The 19,634-nt window shown below is 35.1% G+C and overlaps 1 protein-coding gene across 50 annotated transcripts in view; it reads left to right on the top strand.

Annotated features, from left to right (window-relative positions):
• The window catches only part of PTPRD (protein tyrosine phosphatase receptor type D), a 1,276,575-nt gene that overhangs the window by 1,179,393 nt on the left and 77,548 nt on the right, over positions 1-19,634 (top strand). For 26 of the 50 annotated variants that reach the window (XM_042804932.1, XM_042804933.1, XM_042804934.1 and 23 more), the window contains 5 exons: positions 26-235; positions 3,432-3,592; positions 8,895-8,909; positions 11,509-11,621; positions 18,598-18,717. In XM_042804932.1, coding sequence (XP_042660866.1) covers positions 26-235; positions 3,432-3,592; positions 8,895-8,909; positions 11,509-11,621; positions 18,598-18,717 — 619 coding nt within the window. The remainder of the gene's footprint in view (positions 1-25; positions 236-3,431; positions 3,593-8,894; positions 8,910-11,508; positions 11,622-18,597; positions 18,718-19,634) is intronic. The other 24 variants (XM_042804972.1, XM_042804965.1, XM_042804979.1 and 21 more) reach the window with 5 other exon arrangements.

Here is a 19,634-nt window from a genome sequence, read left to right as displayed (position 1 = left end):
TTTCCCCACCCCCTTCATTCTAAAGCTGCTTAAGGAGATAGCTAGGAAGCGCAGAAGTATTCGTCTTGCAAGAGAAGTTGAATTAAAGCCATATATTGCAGCTCACTTTGAAGTTCTTCCTACTGAGTTCACATTGGGGGATAAGAAACATTACGGTGGCTTTGAGAATAAACAACTGCAGAGTGGTCAAGAATATGTCTTCTTTGTATTGGCTGTAATGGAGCATTCAGAATCTGTAAGTTAGTTAATAATTTGCAATCCCAAAATTACCTTTCCACAATCATGAATACATTTTTTCAATGTTTATTCAACCTCCCAAAGGCTATTGTTTGGTTTTTTTTTTTACAATGTATGTCAGGGAATCTCTAAAGTGAGTGATTCCTTATTTAGTTCCAATTACTTTCTTGAACTTTGCTATTCTGCATGCATCTTTGTGTGCTAATTCTGTGTATAACTGAAACTGAAGGATCACCTTTTATTAACTGTGTTGTAATCCTTCTCAAATTACATGCTCCGCTATTTGAAGTCATTGACACAGGTTCTGAGGCATGAGCTTCGCAGCAGCATCTTTCTCAATGTATTTAAAAGAGTTCCTCTCTTGCCTTGGAAATACCCGTTGAATCAGAGTCATGCACAGCTAGCATCTTTAGTTACAGTCATTCCCTAATAATTTTATCAGTGAATTGTTAGAAGGATGGAAAATAATTCAATAATAAGGAAAATTCCTGGGGTGAGCTAAATAATGAGCTGTCATTCTTCTTTATGTAATTCATCCTGTAGTTATGTCCCTTTATGCTTGAGCTAATCTACTGCATGTAATACAGGAAAAAAAAAAAAAAAAAAAAGGAAAAAATTAAAAAGAAAAAGACAGAAATACGAGTGTTGAAAGAAGTTGCAATACACATTAACTTTTTTACAAACACTGTGTAATATGGTATCTTTCTAATTAGCACCTAAACCTGACAGGTACATTTGCTGGCTCAACCACTTGAAACTGCTACACCAATAATATGAATACTAGTCAAATGCTTCCAGCGTGTAACCTTACAGTTGCTCAGTTGCTTTCTTGATGTCAACAGAATTTACCTACTTAAGCGCATTGAGGAAGTAGTTTCAATTTTAATAATTCCGCATACATAGCTTCATATGAAAATAAAATAAATGCTTCCTGGAAGCTCTAACATAAATCAAAAATTCCTCTTACACTTTTTGACAGTGACTGCATAGACAGAGTATTGTGAAGGTGCTTCATCAGAAGGGTTCAGACTGGAGAAAGTAGACACCTTTTGGCTATAAAGTTAGATGGCCAAAAATCTGCGTGTCAGAAATTACCTGTACTAAATTTGATCTCTTCAATACAAAGTACCATTTCTTATTTTTCTGTATTAATTAAGGCATTGGTCATTTCATATAACCTTAAGGTTATTACTTTGTTAGAGAAAAATGAGATGAAAAAGCAGAAATAAATATGGTTGTAAATTTACGGCTGAAAAATGTGGTATGACAAAATATATCCAAGGGCCTACTGTTGAAGATTTCAGAAGACATTACTAAACTTACAGTATGGAGAACACCTGGTTTAACATGCCATTTGAAACATCTATGTGATTAAGTAGCATGAGGTAGTGGCATAGAGTGAAGAGTTTGTAAGAGTGGATGAGCTTCAACTCTCAATGCTCCAGTGTATCTGCTTTCGATATAGCTGGTTTTCTTCTAGGACTATAGATCCTACTGGTGTATGAATTGTAACTTGTGAGGGATGTTTCTCCCGATATTCAAAATACTTTTTACATGAGGTTTGTCCTTCAGGGAACAAAAAAATTCTCTGTTGATTGGGAGAATGAAGAATTTGCTTTACAAAAGGTCATGGAGAAGTCTGAATTTGTTTAACTTAGTAAAATGGAAACTGAGAGAGTTTATGACTACAGTCTATAAATATGTTATCAGAAGGAAGGAAAAAAACCCCAATAGATAAACTTGGCAAAATAATAAATGAGTTCAAATTTGTCATTAATGTATGTAGATTTGAAAATGAAAACCAAAATCTTATTAATTGGAGAACAGGTAGTAAATGCTCGTTCTGTTATACCTCAGTATTCCTATGTACCCTCTGTATGGAGACTCCCCAGTTTCTAAACAGCAATCACAGACTTTTAAAGCATTTGGTGCCAAGTTTACTAGAAGAGTATAAATGGACATTGTTGGGATGGGTACTTGCTCAGTACCAGCTAGTGTAAGTGCCTCAGCTTTGCCAGTCCTAATCCTATCTCTAACCTCAAACCCAGATGCTGTTGCAGCCCAGAGCCAAAAACAAGGCATAATGAAGTGTAAAAAAAAAGCATGTCTCCTTTGATAACACCTGTCCTGGCTTAGAGCATCTTTCAGAATACAGTGCAAACATGGCAAGTGAAAATCAATCTGATCTCCTGGTTATCTTATTCTGTCTTAGCTGGCATTCCTGTTCCACCACTGAATCAAATTTTTAAATCATTTGCAAGAGCTGTAGTTCAGATCCAAGTTTAACACTGTCAGAGACACTCCAGCAAAGACAAGAAATAAGTACAAACCATTCTCCACTTCTGACTTTACTGTAGCTCAGTGCTTTACATGATCTAATTTTATCAGGCTGGCTCCTCAGCCTCTCCTGCCTGTAATTTTAACTCTGCACTCAGACATAGATCAGACATCTCAGGTCAGACCAGAATAAAAAGATGTATTATTTTCTTATCACAGGTCTTATCCTAGTCCGAGTGGCTTTACACCATCCAGTAAGGCAAAGATTTGCAATGGCCTCTGTTGGTTCATATTTCTAGTTCCATCCCTAAGAAAGACTTTGAGTATTTAGCTTCCCTTCCTATTCTACAGTGTCTTCCTCTGTTTTTCAGTCTCAAACTCAAATTATCTCCATCTTCTGTAAGAACACTGTTTGTCAGACAGTTTTTGACTGATCAAAATGGACCCTACTATTGCCATGGGACCCTTCTCTAGGAACCCTCTACCTCTGGTCCCCTTTGCTTTTACCTATAGTACTCTTGCTCTCTTAGAAGTACTCTTTCATATCTTGCAGGAAGAAACAGTATTAAGCCAATATAAAACTAAAAATGCCAAAAAATTAGTAACCAACAGGCTATATTCCTCAGTTCCCTAATACTTCATTTTCTCATTCTCTGCTTAAGTTGCAAAGTGTTCTATGAGGGACTGTGTTACATCATTTGTCCACAGATCACTGCTAATATGTGGAGCACAAAATAAAGTTAGTAATAACAAGACACTGTTCAGTTTACAAGTTTTTATACTGCCTGACTTGAAGAAAAATAGCATTTTCACATTGCTATGTTCATTATCTTGTATAGATGAATTTTAGATCTAGGATAGTCAATATTTTAAATTCAGTCCTTTATCATTAAGTAAAATCTATTTTATTTGTATAGACCATGTATGCAACCAGCCCATACTCTGATCCTGTTGTGTCAATGGATCTTGATCCCCAACCAATTACAGATGAGGAAGAAGGCTTGATTTGGGTTGTTGGACCAGTGCTTGCAGTGGTGTTTATCATCTGTATTGTTATTGCTATACTTCTTTATAAAAGGTAAGTTTACCTTTTATTTTTGTTACCAGGTGTGTAACTTTCTGATATATTGGCCTTTTTATAATACTGTTCTACACTGTATTTTTTGTAATACAGTAGTAACTGTCATTGCTTTGGGATATTTCCACATTTATTAATGGTTTCCAGAACACTGCAGAAATTTTAGATTGACTGAAAGTTTCCAATAATTACAGATATGTGGGTACATTTTTCTGCTGATGACACCCTATTAACATTGCTGTATTTAAATGGTTTTTTTCCACATAGCATAGATTTGAGAAGAAAATATATGCTTGCATATAAATATGTATAGAATTTACACATTTAACTTCGTAAAACTTATTTTAAAATGTGCAATACTAATACATTAGGGGTTACATTCAACTTGATGTTAAACATGATTTTCATCTCCACTCAGGTAATTTGAGTTTTTACTTTTGACAGTTGGCCTCAATTTGGCAGTGTATCTATATGAATTTAAAGTTTTGAACTGAGAGATTAAAGAAACACCAGTAGCTGTTTCTACTAATCTTGCAATAAGATCAGACTTCACTTATTATTATTTCACAGTCTGACACAGATGTAGGTTTGCTATTACACAAAGGACTCTCATCTGGTTTACAACATACTGGATGAAAGCTATGTATGATGCTTTAATTTATACATAGCAGCCTTTTACAGTATAAATGAGTTCACAGGGGTCAAGATACAAAATCAAAACCAAAGAATCAAACCGACAAAGTTCATTTTATCATTTAGATTTTGTTCTTATCCTAATATATATTTCTGAAGTACATTGATAAAGTATAATTGGGAAATACTCTAAAGATGCTGTGACCTTGGGGGGGGGGGGGGGGGGGGGGAGGGGAGGGGTGCGCGGAGCATGCACTAGGGATAATTTCATTAAATGCAGTATGTCTTCTAAAACCAATGGCTATGATGCTATCACCTACATATAAATATTTAGATTCTGCTACACTGTATGCTTTCTCCACTCTAAGTGTCTCCAGTCAGATACCTCTGAAGTTGCATGTAGAGAGCTGGCTTCAGGTCTTGAAAACAGAATTCTCTGTTCAGCAGTAAAATATAGTCCAGGGTTAACCTTAGCTTTGGATTCCAAATAGATTACATTTATAGAATATTCTTTAGGGCTGTAATCATACAGCAGCATAATACATGGTCTACTGCTTGAAGCTATTATATCTCATGAAGGTTTCTATTAATGCCTACTGTCTCAGCCAATTTAATTGATTAGCAACCAGTGAACCTCTGTTTGTGTGTGTCAGTCACTTCAAAAACTGATCATTAGAGATAGGCGAAAAGTGAAATACTCATTTCTTCTGATTGTTTTGGAGTATTAAAAGTAAAACTTCTCCCATAACACAAAACAAATCCAGACCATGGCATATAAAAAAGATGTGTAACCGCTTCCAGAAATATTGATTACATTGATGGAACCATAATAATAAAAATACAGGCATAATGCACAAATGAGCAGGTAAAATTTGTTCATCAGTGATGTGAAGAGGTTGTCATTCACTGAAAATGAGGGACACATTTTCCATCTGTTATTTACTACTGGTACTAAAACTGTTCGGGCAAATGTCCATATGTATTTATTTATTTATCCATTTTCAGCCATAAGCTGTAAATTGTTAAATTGCACTGATTTGGCAAATTACCCCTGAGAAATTATGACAGCAGTTTTACTGGTCTGTGCTTCTCTGTGAACTTTTAATTACTGTAAAAAAAAAAAAAAAAAAGTAACATATAATTGGATTTTTTTTTTTTTTTCTAGCATATGTAACCTGGATGCAAGCAAACACCTAGAATTTGATAACTTTGCTGTCTGTAGAACAGCAATAACTAGGCCAGACAGTAGGGATATATAGCATAGTGCTTTGAGAAAATAGTAAAATTTAATTTCTCTAATAAATGAAATACTGTGGCTACAGGAGTTGGACATGGTAAAAATGTGCGATCAAAATTAGGAAAACAAGAAATACTCATCAATGAAGAAAATTTTACAATTATATTTCTATAATATATTGGGGCATAAGTGCAACAAGTGTGATAGAGAGAATAGAAAACCAAGGATAGAGAACATCTGCCTAATACATAAAAACACATGAAAAATATTAAAAAGGGGAAGGTGATGTTGGAGGATGTGCAGTGGGAAGAAAACAATTGGGAAATGACTGTGTCATTTGAACTGCAAAGGGTAGTAACTCAAGTGATGGTCAACTATGCTTAATTCCCTTTGTCCATAGAAGCTTTTATGAACAGATTTGGACCGCTAATCTTACAATTTGCAATACTACTTTTACATTTTAATGTCAGTCCTAGAGAAAGAATGACTGCAGTTTCTAAAGGAATCATTATAAGGGGAGAAGCCTTACCCTCTAAAACAGATGCTCTCACAGGTAGTGTGGATAAGTAGCATGGTTCAGTGTGAAGCATATTTAACTGTCTCAAGGACTGGGAGTGCATGTTTGACCCCTTTATTATTTATTGGTCAGTTTGTATAAAGGTTATTGCCTCTGCATTTATTCTTAAAATCTGAAAACAAAGATACTGCATAGAAATATTTTTGGAACATAAGGTAGAATATAGGCAAAAGGTCATTGCAGCTAACAGTAATAGATGGGGAAAATACTAAAAATTACTTTTTATTGTCATCGGATATAGCTGCAATATAATACCCAACACAATTGAGGCCTATTAATGTACCTTGTGCCGAAGAGCTCACAGATTCACAGAACCAAAGGCTCACACCTCTGGAGATCGCCCCATCCCAGCCCTGCTGAGACTGTGGCCAGCTACAGCAGGTTTCTCAGAGGCATGTGCAGGCAAGTTTCAGTATATCCAAGAATGGAAACTCCACATCCTGTTCCAGAGTTCAACCATACTCACAGTAAAAATTATTTATTCCTCAGTTACAGTTTGTATTTCCTGTCTTTCTGGAGTTGATGTCTTGGCAAACAGAACTGACTTGGCCAGGGACAAGTTCAGTATTCTCTGTCATTGCAGCAGTGATACCACCCTGTAGTCTTAGTGAAATGATACAATTATTTTGGAGCATATCTTTAATCTATTGGACTTAAAATTAAATGATCAAATTTAGAGATCCAAGTAAATAAACTAAGCATCACTTTATTTTTGGTCATATTCTTTCCCTCAAGGAAATAAATTTTATACTAGTTCAAACATGGAGTAAAGTATACAGCATAGTAAGATTTATATCTAAAATCTCAAAGACAAACACTTACCTTGATATAGAGATGGTACAGGCTACATCTCCCCTAGGGGCAATGCCCAACCATTATGAGGGCTGTTTGAGTCACAGTTTATATCTCAAGGTGGTTTTGATAAAGCACTACCCTGCCACAACCTACAGCTTAGGCAAACCTACAGTAGATCCTTTCAGGTCCCTTTTGAATGTGTGATGCATGTTCAATTACACAGGATTTCAATGGTTAGGAACTCAGTTACTGAAGGTTAAAGAGCTCTAAAAATTGTTTGTTCTATCTTAGAAACTGACAAACTAGAAAGAAATTGCATGTCCCCATGAAATGTCCTTTCATCCCCTTTTTTTTTTCCCCAACATGTGAAGGTATGTGGCTATTCCTCCTGGCCTTTAGGAAGTCACAAGTTCTCTAATTTCAGCCTTTTGCTGGTGAAGAGTAAAATGTTCCTCATTCTAGATCTTTCTAGAGTGAGGTTTGTTTGTGGAGCTGGGTTTCCATTTGTAAGGAGGAGAAATTAAAATCATCTTGACAGACTTCGTGTTGTTTGCTGTAATAAAGTTCAGCTTTTTGATTTGGTTCAGAAGACAGGGGCCTAAGCCTGAATCTTTTGAACACAGTGAACTTTGGCACTCTGAATCATAGAATCACAGAGTCATAGAATGGTTCAGGTTGGAAGGGACCTTTAAAGGTTATCTAGTCCAACACCCGTGCAAGGAGCAACCTTTCAAGGCAACCTGTTCCAGTGTTTCACCACCCTCCTCATAAAAAATGTCTTCCTTATATCTATGTCTTGTATCTAAATCTACCCTCATTTAGTATTAAAGCATTACCCCTTATTTCATTGCTACAGGCCAGACTAGAAAGTCTGTCCCCCTTTTTCTTATAAGCACCCCTTAAGTAACTAATAGGCCACAATGAGGTCTACCTGGAGCCTTCTCTTCTTGAGGCTGAACAACCCCAGCTCTCTCAACATTTCTTCATAGGAGAGATGTTCTGGTCCTCTGATCATTTTTCTGTCCCTCCTCTGGACCCGGTCCAACAAGTCCATGTCTTTCCTGTACTGAGGACCCCAGAGCTGGACACAGCACTCCAGGTGAAATCTCACCAGCATGGAGTAGAGGGACAGAACCACCTCCCTCAACCTGCTGGTCACCTGCTGATTCTTGAGCTTTAATAAGAAACATACCTCCAAGGGAAAAAAACAGATGTCAAAAAGCCCACAGAACTGAAAATGAGGGAATCTTAAGTGATGATGAAGGGTTTTATAAAGTCTTTTTCATAACATATGAATAATCAGGTCATTGCATACTCCAGGCTATTAAAAGTTTACGGAACCCCTATTTATTATGATCAACAGACAGACAGAAAGGTAGACACTGTATTTACAATGTGTGTATAGTAGGACCTTTTGGTGGGAGGCAATAAATTATTTTCCCTGTTCAGCTGATCTTTATAGATTATAGATCACTACAGATCTATATAGATCACTTTAGACCTTAAGTATGTGACATTTCTTCTAAATCTAAAAAGAAGTGTAATACTTCATTGGAGGAAGATTTATGCTTATCTTACTTTTCAGGGTACTGTTAAAATTTTCTTGCCAGTGTTCTTCTCCCTTTCTCTCCTTCCCTTTCTCCTCTGCCTTCCTTTCATCTTTCCTCCCCCCTCTCATCTCTCTTCTCTCTATAATATGAGGGAACTACATTTTAGTGAGATGTCATTTGTCAGTGTAATGTTAACATTACTTTGATAGCTCAAATTAAACACCCATTCTCCATTATCTCACTGGCTAAAATTTGAGGTGGCATTTCTTTGCAGATAATGTCTAAAAGACACATTTTTTTCATCAGAAGGAGATTCACTTTGTTCTTAACCTTGTGTCCTCCATTTATTCTGTGATTCCCAAGCACTCAATATTTTGATGAACTGTCATTTCTTAATGTACTTCTTTACTGTAAGTCAACATTTCTTATATCTCTTGTTGTCATACACTGTTTTCTGCTGGTCAACTAATGTTTCACTTTTTCTCCCCTCTTTGCTGCATTAAAATGGAGCAGTAAACCTGACAGGTGAGAAGTGAAAAGTAATCACTCTTTGTATAATCAATAAAAGATAAAAAAAAAGTTATCATGATAATGATCTAAAACAAAGCAGCTGTCAGTCTAAGTGAATGTAGACAGTAATCTATCAATACAAATGCAACTGAAAGATTTGTTATTTACAGCACTGAAAAATGATGTAACATATGCAGCCTAGTTTCACTGCTTTTTTTTGAGTCTCCATGAGGTACATTTTCAAGTGCCAGCACAACTGTACAATATACATAAGGTTTTATTTGTGTTTTAATTAAATTAAAATAGTGGTTCTTTGCTATAACCAAAGTTGTTGAAGGAATGCATGGTTGTGGTTGAAGTGTTAGCCACTCTAAATCTCCACAATATTACATACACATAAACTCAGTGCTGACTTACAGCTCTACATGTTAAAATATTATGGTTATCTTATTTGTCCTTTGTGGATTTTTTTCTGCCTGTCTCAACACCATTACATAATCTGAAAGAATTGTGATGTCTTGTATAGTCTGGAAATACAAAAAAAATGTCAGAATGTTTCTGAGGATAATAATAACTAACTAATAAACCATTCTATTGTCCTATAAGTATTCAAAATATTCAGATACGTGATTAGATTAATATGAAGTTGTGCTGCCCAGTACTGACTTCCAAGTGGAAAAAAGGTAAATGAAGCTTGTCTCTGGAGAGTTCCACTGATCCCTAGACTTCAGGAGAAGGAAATATAGTTAAAAATACTTCTTGAGAACAGCATCACACACCTTTACTTAAGAAGAAAGAACACTAGGGCATTGTGCTACTGTGGTAGGAGTTTGAGACAGTCAGAATCAAAAGTAAAAAAGGAATTTTAATTGAGTTTCCCCATAATAATTAAAAAAAAAAAAAAAAAAAAGAGTAAAAACAGAACAATCATATTTAAATTTTTATTGCTTCATTAAAGAGGAGTTAATACATTAGCCAGAGAACAGATGGAATGTTTTTACAGGAAACACTTTCCCCACCCTGTCCCTCTCCCCGCTCATAAAATTATTGGACTAGTAACTTTCAAATAATTCCTGCAATGATGTTGCTGTTTGGCTTCTTTGCATAGTCTTTAAAATCTTGCTGTATGCACTTTTCATGAATGCCACCAGCTGTTCATCATTTCAAGAACAGCAAGAAATCAATGGCAGCATTTTTAAGAGCAGAGCCCAGAATAATAACAGATCTAGCATTGTTACCTTGTGAGTCAATTAGAATAAAAAGAAAAGAAAAAAAAAAAAACAAAACAAAAACAACAAAACAATAGTGATATGTTAGAGGAAATATTGGACACCTGGAAAAGATTTTGCTATCATAAAACTTAAAATAATCTCAGTTCCGTTTTCGCAGAGTAACTCTTTGTCACTGTTTGCATCTTCATTTTATATTACATGAAGAATATCAACTAGGTTACATTTTCAACCAGAAACTCACAGAGGACTAGCGGAGAAGATTTCCACTTCAAATTAAAGCATTAAATTTCCAGATCCCTAAATGAACATGCAGAGCGGTAGATACTCTTCATGTAACATAGTTCTCCATGTTTTGCATCAGAAAATGGTACTCTCAAAAGATGGGACTCCGTTTAATCAGAACACTCCGAGTCAGAACACGTGGGCTCTGCTTCTCTCTAGAACAATGGAATGTACACAAATCTAGTTCTTTCTCTTTCTTTTTTCTTTTTTCTTTTTCTTTTTCTTTTTCTTTTTCTTTTTCTTTTTCTTTTTCTTTTTCTTTTTCTTTTTCTTTTTCTTTTTCTTTTTCTTTTTCTTTTTCTTTTTCTTTTTCTTTTTCTTTTTCTTTTTCTTTTTCTTTTTCTTTTTCTTTTTCTTTTTCTTTTTCTTTTTCTTCTTTTTCTTTCTCTTTTTTCTTTCTCTTTTTTCTTTTTCTTTCTTTCTTTCTCTTTTTTTCTTTTTCTTTCTTTCTTTTTCTTTCTTTCTTTCTTTCTTTCTTTCTTTCTTTCTTTCTTTCTTTCTTTCTTTCTTTCTTTCTTTCTTTCTTTCTTTCTTTCTTTCTTTCTTTCTTTCTTTCTTTCTTTCTTTCTTTCTTTCTTTCTTTCTTTCTTTCTTTCTTTCTTTCTTTCTTTCTTTCTTTCTTTCTTTCTTTCTTTCTTTCTTTCTTTCTTTCTTTCTTTCTTTCTTTCTTTCTTTCTTTCTTGCTTGCTTGCTTGCTTGCTTGCTTTCTTGCTTGCTTGCTTGCTTGCTTTCTTGCTTGCTTGCTTTCTTGCTTTCTTGCTTTCCTGCTTTCCTGCTTTCTTTCTTCTCTGTAAATTTCATGTTATATCTTATAATAGTTAACTACCTGGGTGCCCAGAATGATGATCTATGGGATCAGTATAGGGCAGAATGCAACTATTTTCCCTCCAATTTTACTATATTTAGATTCATTTTGCCACTGCAAAGTTTAGTTACTCTACACTGCATGAAGAATTACTTACTTTTGCACTGGATCAAATACTACTTCTTCAGAAAGAAGCATCCCACCTTTAGAATGTAATGATTAAACACTCAGGCACCTTTATTTGTCAAACTAACACCTCAATCTTATGTTTATGTGTATTCACTTTCCCATGCAGGAAGAGGGCTGAATCTGATTCTAGGAAAAGCAGTATACCCAACAGCAAGGAGGTCCCCTCTCACCATCCCACAGACCCTGTGGAGCTGCGACGCCTTAATTTTCAAACTCCAGGTAAGAGACAATAATACCTCACTGAGATCTCTGTGATCACAAACTCATTAGTGGTGCTGTTACAAAACAGAAAGATTGATTGTTTAGAAGAATATACTTTGATTGCTTATGAGGTTTTGCACACTTTATTTCTTTGTTAGTTTGGGGAATAATTCTGTAATTGCTTTAAAGAAAAATCCTGCATGAAACAAAACTAAAGTTCTGTAAAGAAGACACCAAAGTCACATATGTTGTATGGATGTGTTTTATGTGCTGAAATTCCAAGATAAACCTAACAATGCTGGAAAAGATTATTGGGAAATACACATCCTTCTATTTATTAACAGTATTCTTACAGCTGCTTCTTTGTAAATAAGCTTCCCTCCTATCTACTGCATTATCAGGTAATCCAGTAACACCGTTGGACATTTCACTACTTTGCAAATGTACAATACAGAAAAGAACTACTAACTAGAGAAATGGCCTCATCTTTTTAAATGAGTCTATATGTTAGGGTCAAGAGGGATATTAATATGTCAGTAGTTCAGAAGGTAGAAGCAAAACACTCCCAAATACTTTACTTACTTATTTTATTTATTAAGCATTGTTTTCTTAAATCTGTTTGGTTTGATAGTCAAGAAACACCTAGAGGGAAATCCTTAAACTAGTGCTGATTTTTTTACCACCATTTTGTGAGTCAGGTTTTTTGTTTGGTTGGTTGGTTTTTTTAATTGCATTTACTTTGATCATATATTCCAGTAGACTTGTTTTCTGTTAGAATATGATATTACATATAGTCCTGGTCTTATGCTAATTACTTACTGAATCTTCCTGAGCCTTGTGTTTGTCAAATTTTTTACATTAGTTACAAAAAAAAAATAATTCAAACTCTTAAAGGCAGGAAATCACATACTTGAGATGTTGAGAGATTACCTGAAGAAGGTGACATACTAAATGTTACAAAAAGGTTAACTGAACTTGCAAATCTCATTTGTGATCTTCTAGACATTGGCTATAATAAGATAGTGTTGCCCCAGCAAGAGTGGATCTGCAGAGCAATGAATCTGGGGCTAAAGAGTCAACATCCACACTGCATGCATATGGCAGGTAGAAAGGGAAGAGTCTGGAGGCTTGAGTTTTACCCTAACCTTAATTTTTTAGTCCATTTCAGTACGCTGAATGCTCTTAAACAGCTGGGGTAAATTAAAAAGCTAGGTGTGTTTCAGGAATGCATCTTCTGGTTTAGTTTCATCTGAATATGGGAATCTTGTTGATGTGCTCTGGGACCTCTCTACAATATGAACCAAAGTACAGTAAATGATAAAGATTGAAAGTTTTGATTCATAATTGTGCTTCTGAGACTGCAATATTAATGTAGATTCATCCCAACTGATCAAAGGTTTCGTGTGTTATCCAGCATGTTCATAGAAAATTTTAAAGGTTGTTATGGAGAGAGAAGTATTCATACAAGTCTTTGAAACATGAAAAGAAAAAATTACGGTTCTTACAGTTTAGCTTATGCCTAAAACAATTCATTATCCGCATACAGATACCTACTGAGTACAGTGGATGGCTTAATAACTAGGTATATAAGTACAATTTTCTGCTGTCCATATATCTAGATGGGGAGTCTTACCTATCCATTTAATATTCATCATAAATTAAAATAAAACGTGTGCAGAAAAAGTGTTGCCAAGTCTTAACAAATTTACATATAAAAATAATTAATTTATTGTAAATAAATCTAAATTTACATTTAGAATGTAAAGTTATTAAGAAATCTTAGAATTTTTGACACTTGTAGACACCATAAGCCCACCTCATTGATCTGAAGAGAACTGGAGAGGAGTGGAAGTATACCTTTCCTTGCAGTGCTATAGTTTATCCAGAAAGTTTGAAGTTTTCTGTGAAGATACTTGACTAGAACATCTGCAATCCATATCTACTATGAGGTCTTTTTATTTGCTGTAAACCTTTCCGTGAAATAGAGGATTAAAATTATTATTAAAAATTTAGAACAGAAATCAAATTACCATGTTTTTTCCTACTATTGTACCACCTGGGCACATGTCAGGCCATTGCATAAGTCAGCATGCAACCAAATATCAAGGAGAAAATTCCTACCATGGGAGATTTGTCTTGCATTGTAACACTTGCTAATTAACATGTCCTTAAAATGTAATCTTAGCCCCAGCAAAGTCAAGGTACAGTTCTTGTGCTAGTAACAGCAGAACCCCAGTTAACGCACATTAACTTCAATTAGGGCTCCGTTTAGTTAAAATCCAGATGAATTTAACTTAGATACGTAGACCCTGCTGGAATGTTCATCCAACTCCACACAGTAACACTCTGTTGAACTACATGCAAGACAAAGTTTTTCAAGACAAATGTAGAGAAACTACAGAAAGGCTGTACACTCTGGATACCAATTTTGTTGGTTTTGTTGTTCTTTCACTCTGCAGAGGGTAGTTTTTACTTCCTACAAGGTAGTAGTAGGATACCACTGGGGCAAATCAGGCAGCTGAGAGAAGGGATGGGGACTGATGTGTTTATCTGTTGGGTTTCTTTTACTGAGACATCTGCAGTTACCCTCCTACAATGGCCTTATCTACTCCAGTAAGATGTTACCATATCTGAGCATTGCATACAGATAAAATAATGACCATGGTGAATGTACTTTAATAATCAGAGTATGACATGTCAGTACAACTGCATCAAGATAGATGACTTGACATCATTGTTGTTATAATGATTCATTTATGTTATGAAAGCATCCAGAGTTTGCTTGAAGCTTTCCAAGCACAGCAGTTGCTTCCAGTGGGAGGAGAAAAAAAAAAGTTTATAATGAATCCACGAGTGCAGAAGTGTTAGAGAAGAAAACATACCCAGATTGCCAGTTTCCACTGGGAGAGGTGAATGAGCACTCCTGTAAAATTCTGGATTGTCATAAACTTTAATACTTTAAAAGATTTCTAAACAGCCTCTTTCCAAAAATTCTAGCAAACATATATTTTGTGTAAGGAAAGGTCTGATCAGATACAACTATCAAAATAGTTTTAAAGAGAAACACTTGTGGTAAATTTTAATTTCTAACCACAAGTACAAAATACTCCTGATACAAGTAGTTAGGCATAATTTTTTGAAAGAAATTATGGGAAGGCAATATTTTATCTTTGATGATACTTGGGCAATTAGTCACTGTTATGTTGCACTTATTGTAAAATTGTCAATTCTGCATGAAGATATAAAAATGCACAGTCTAAACTACAAGCACAGCAAATGTCTTGCTTTTCTTTCACTTTTTTTCTTGTCAATAAAGAACTTAATTCTTCACTAATGTAGTAATTACCTAAAGGGTTTCCTATTTTACCTTGTCCAGTAAGGGTCAAATTCATCTCTAGCTTCACTCCTCACTGTGTGGAGTAACTCCATAGATAAATTTGCCATTTTGTCTTGACATTGGGAATAGCCCGTAGTTCTACATCTGAGAACAAGATCGCATGTCCATCTGTGTTACCCAAAAGTGTATGTTTGTTAGATGAGACTATATGCCAGTGAGTGGGTCACAGCTGTGCCACATTTTCTTTGAGTAAACATGAAAACATGCCATCTCTCCATAGCATACAGGATTTCAATTAAAAGTCTGTTATTATTCTGGAACTGAAGTACCTGAGGAAAAGTCAGTCACGTTCTTCCCATTCTGCTAGTTTCCTATGACATACAGGATAAAAATCATGTTAGAAATCTCCATGTCACATAGGAGAGTAGAAGTAGGGAAGTGGTAGTAATTAAACCCTCACAAAAGGTTTCATCAAATGAGGAAGCCTGGATTTGCATTGAGGAAAATGACTGATGTTAAGATGTTTGAGTGGGTTATGAGAGACCCAAGGCTCAAAGATGTTGATCTGCCAATCAGCCAAAGAACTAAATTGAGACATGCCTCAAAAATGACTGCTTTTTTTTCCACATTTAAGTATAAAATATGTCACATTTATAAGTAATTTGTGTAATTGGGTGCCAATTAAACAATTATCTCATTATCTCCTATGAACTAAATAAGATGCTTTGAAATACAAGAAAAATAAATAGAATTATTATTGCTCTGAATTAAAGACTCTGCTTTTTTGCTAGATAAGTGCTCACAAAATAGTTATTCCCCAAGTTCCTAAGGAAGTTCCACTGATTTATTTCCAAGATAAGGCATGAAAAGGGTAAAACAGGTCTAGAGGAAAAAGGTACAAATAACAGAAGTGGAAAAAGTGATGTCTAAATTTAGTCACCTGCTTTGCAAGATAGCAGGAAATTTCTTCCCTTAGTTTATCTACACAATTTCTGTTTTTGAGAAACATGGCAATGCTGAAGGAAGTACTGTGGTTTGACTCCATGGTAAAAACAGACTGGAGTATCTTTCTCATGGTGAGCAATACTACACACAGCTCTTCATGCGATCTTGACTAACGTGAAGGATTTAGGCACCTAAAAAAGGTATAGGCTTTAGAGTGCAAAGGGCACTTCTGTGTTATCACACTTGGTTGCTTTCAAACTTAGGGGCAACTAAAACCTGCCTAGTTGGGAGATGGAGTTGAAAGTTTTGCTCTTCACAGTAGTAATTTTCTTCCTGTGTTTTAGCCAGTTGTTTTTCAATGTGTTATTGTGCTGAACAGTTTTAGATCAGGGTCTGAAAACTACATCTCCCCTTTTCTCAGTGCAGATGGCTTTTACACCTCGCTCAGAGCTGGGACTTTTGCCATAAGGCTACAGAGCCACTAGGGCTGCTTGTTAGAGCTAAGTCTTGATATAGAACAAAAATTACTTTAATTCCAGAGTAGTTAATCCAGATTTGAAGAACATGAACACTTCCGGAATAAAAGTGACTTAATTTTGCAATATTATATGCACATCAGTAACTGTTTTAGAATAGCTTATGCATAACAACGTACTTCTCTGGAGCTAATCTTGTAAATTTAGTTTGTACACAACATGTAAGATCACTCTATAGTTTAGCTCTAATGGTATGAAAAAGAAATTTTAAAGTAACAGTATTTTTTTTGTCAAATATACTAAAGGCATGCTTGCTAAATTTTCATGGATGCCAAATTCCTACTAAATCAGGGTAATTTTTAATTTTTTCCATTTTCCATGTCCAAATTTTAAATATGTATTTCTTTCTACCATTTTGATAAGGGTAAGTGTCAGTAACAGTCACCACTGTTACTGATTCCTTCCTTTTCCTGTAAAGGGACAATATCCGAATCAACATAGATTGGTTTGTGGGAGGGTATTATGTGTTATTAAATAAAAATGAGGATGTAATAAATCAGTTTTTAAAATCACAGGGTATTAATTGTATATGGACCTGAAATACAACTCATTCCATTAAGAAATTTCTGTGAAAATGTGTCACATTTTCATTTCAACTAGGCTGTAGTCTGTATGCTAGAAGCTATTCATTTAGTTTAATTTCTAACTTCCTTCTTGGTTATTGTGGTCATGTCAACCTACAGATCCAAATTTGTAAATAAATGTGTGTTTCTTAAATGTTTTTAAAAGCCCTTACTGTGAAACCCTGACAGCGAACAGAATCCTAATTTAACACACTAACGACAAGGCCAAAACACCCACTTGTTTCAGTGGGGTAAAGGAGTATATTTAACAGGTTTAATGTCTGTTAATATGCAGATGAATTCTGACCTTGGTCTCTCAGTTTTTCCTTGAAATTGTGGCACATATGGTATCCCATGTTCCATAGTCATGTATTTAACATAGATTAACCAGAGGATAATCCTACACTGTAATTACACCATACATTCTCATTTAGATCAGTCATATTTGACAATCTTCTACCAAATCTGGAAATAAAACCTTCTTATGGATAGAATTTCGGCTGTGTTTTGCATGAGATGGTTTTGGGATTTTTGTTCCTGTTTGAGTTTTTAAGTGTTTTTATCTCTTTATTTTCTTATTTTAAAAAAAGTTTGAAAGCATGTTTTCAGCATGGTATTTCTTTTGACTTTTTAGCATGCCACAGGATCTGTTGTAATTTAGCTGTATTTTGTCTTTAATTTTTTGTGTTTTCATAGCATATGTTGATTGATGTGGAGGTGTGTCAGCAAATAAGTGTACTTTCTTACTTGTAGCCACAAAAATAAGTGTGATTAGCTGTATTTTGGGTGGGTTTTTTGAGTCAGGTTCTACACCTGCTGTTCACATACAACTCACATTTAAACTCAGTAGGAGCCTCATGCTTTTTCATGAGATATGATGAGATCTTAAAATGTTCATTCATAGCATATTCTGTTATGATGCTTGTTATGATTCATAGACTTATTGCATAACGGAAGTCGTCCAGCAGTTCTTTTAAAAAGTAGATACTTTTATCATCTCAGTAGAGTACATTTTGTATACTTAAAAGATGGAAATACACCAAATGCAATTACTTCACTTCAGAAGTTAACAGCAAAATATTTGAAGAAACTTAATATGTGAGCAAGTGCCTAAAATGAGTTGTGGAGAAAGGGGTTATATGCAGTCAAAATTTGTCAATTTCTGACGTTTTATGTAGTTCCTTCTTTTCCTCAGAAAATGAAGTTTTATGTCAAGTTTCATTTTGCATAAAGTGTTTAATATGAAATCTCCCCCTAGGAATGTCAAGTGGCATATAGAGAGCCATATAAACAAAAATAGTTTAAAAAAGAATGGATGTTCAGCATCTTTAAAAAAAAATCCTTCACAGTAAGCTAATTACTGAGATTTGTGTTCATGATGCTGGTGATTTAGTCAGGTTCAGCATGTAATGAGCAAGTCTCATTCTGTTTGGTTTTATGTCCTTTATGTTTACAGTAGGGTAACTGGACCCTTAGACATCTTCTTAGTTGAGTTTCCAGACGCTGTTTTCTGCATGTCTGAAGTGCCTGTATGTACGAGATTGATTGATTATGATGGTCTACTGCTGTTACTAATTTGTTTCCCATTTCCAATTGGCTTTTACTTTTTACAGCTTTGAGCAGTAATTCAGTCCCCTACGCCTCCCTGATTGGCTCTGTGTCCTCCCTCTCTAGCCAAACTACCACTCAGTCCTTATACGATAATAACTCTCTCCCACGATTCGCTCGAAAAGGTCTAAACATCTTTGTCTCTATTATTTTCTCTGTTCAAGCACTGTTTTAGATGTACATCAGTCCACCTCCATTTCTGGATCAATTTAGAGTTCTCTTGTGCCTTTTCACTCATATTTTCCATAGGGGTGCTTGATCTGGATCAATCAGTATAATTATTAGATGACTGTCACCCACACTCATTTTGAGAATAGCCAAGTTCTATTAAGAAAAATTTCTAAGAAATGGGAGACAACCAGAACGGATTCAAATAAATTAGTACTTATGGACTAATTTGTTAATTGAAATTTATAAAAAAATCTCCCCATTATATCTGAATATTCTGCTTTGTTAGTTGACTGACAGCTTGCCTTAATATTTCCTTAAAATAATGTCTTACCATCACAGATGTGCAAAGAAGGTAATATATAAATATATATATATAAGGTCAGAAGAATTAGGGCCAGTACTGCTGAACATTATTTTGGACTCTAGTATGATGTCTGAAATATCAAAGAATCAAAAAAAAATCAAGAATTTAAAAAAATGAAAAAGAAGAACATGCTGTAGTGTGACTGTGTTGTAACCACATGGTCATTTTCAGCTACATTTACAGGAAAAGCAAGTTAACTATTTTAGGCATGCTCTTGAAACTCACGGTGACAAAGCAAACTGCATTGTGCAACATGGCTTCCAGCTTGAGCCCCCTTGAGTCATCACTGTTTTCCCTTTGTAATTTCAAGAGATCCTGGGGTTCACTAGCTTAATTTTTCTAGCCAGCTCTGATTTCTTCCCACAAACAATTGAAAACTCACTTTCATTTTAGGTGTGATAGTGTAAAGCATGAAGAGAAGAATGTAAGCATTTTGGAGAAGGGTTGTGAAGACTAATAGCGTGAAAGAAACGTTCACAAATTTTTGCCTGGCAAATCTTCAGCTGG

Source organism: Tyto alba, unplaced genomic scaffold (assembly GCF_018691265.1).
Source record: "Tyto alba isolate M040663 unplaced genomic scaffold, T.alba_DEE_v4.0 Super-Scaffold_42, whole genome shotgun sequence".
Lineage (NCBI taxonomy): Eukaryota > Metazoa > Chordata > Aves > Strigiformes > Tytonidae > Tyto > Tyto alba.
Note: the sequence above shows the minus strand (reverse complement) of the source record. Positions and strands in the feature narration are given on the sequence as shown.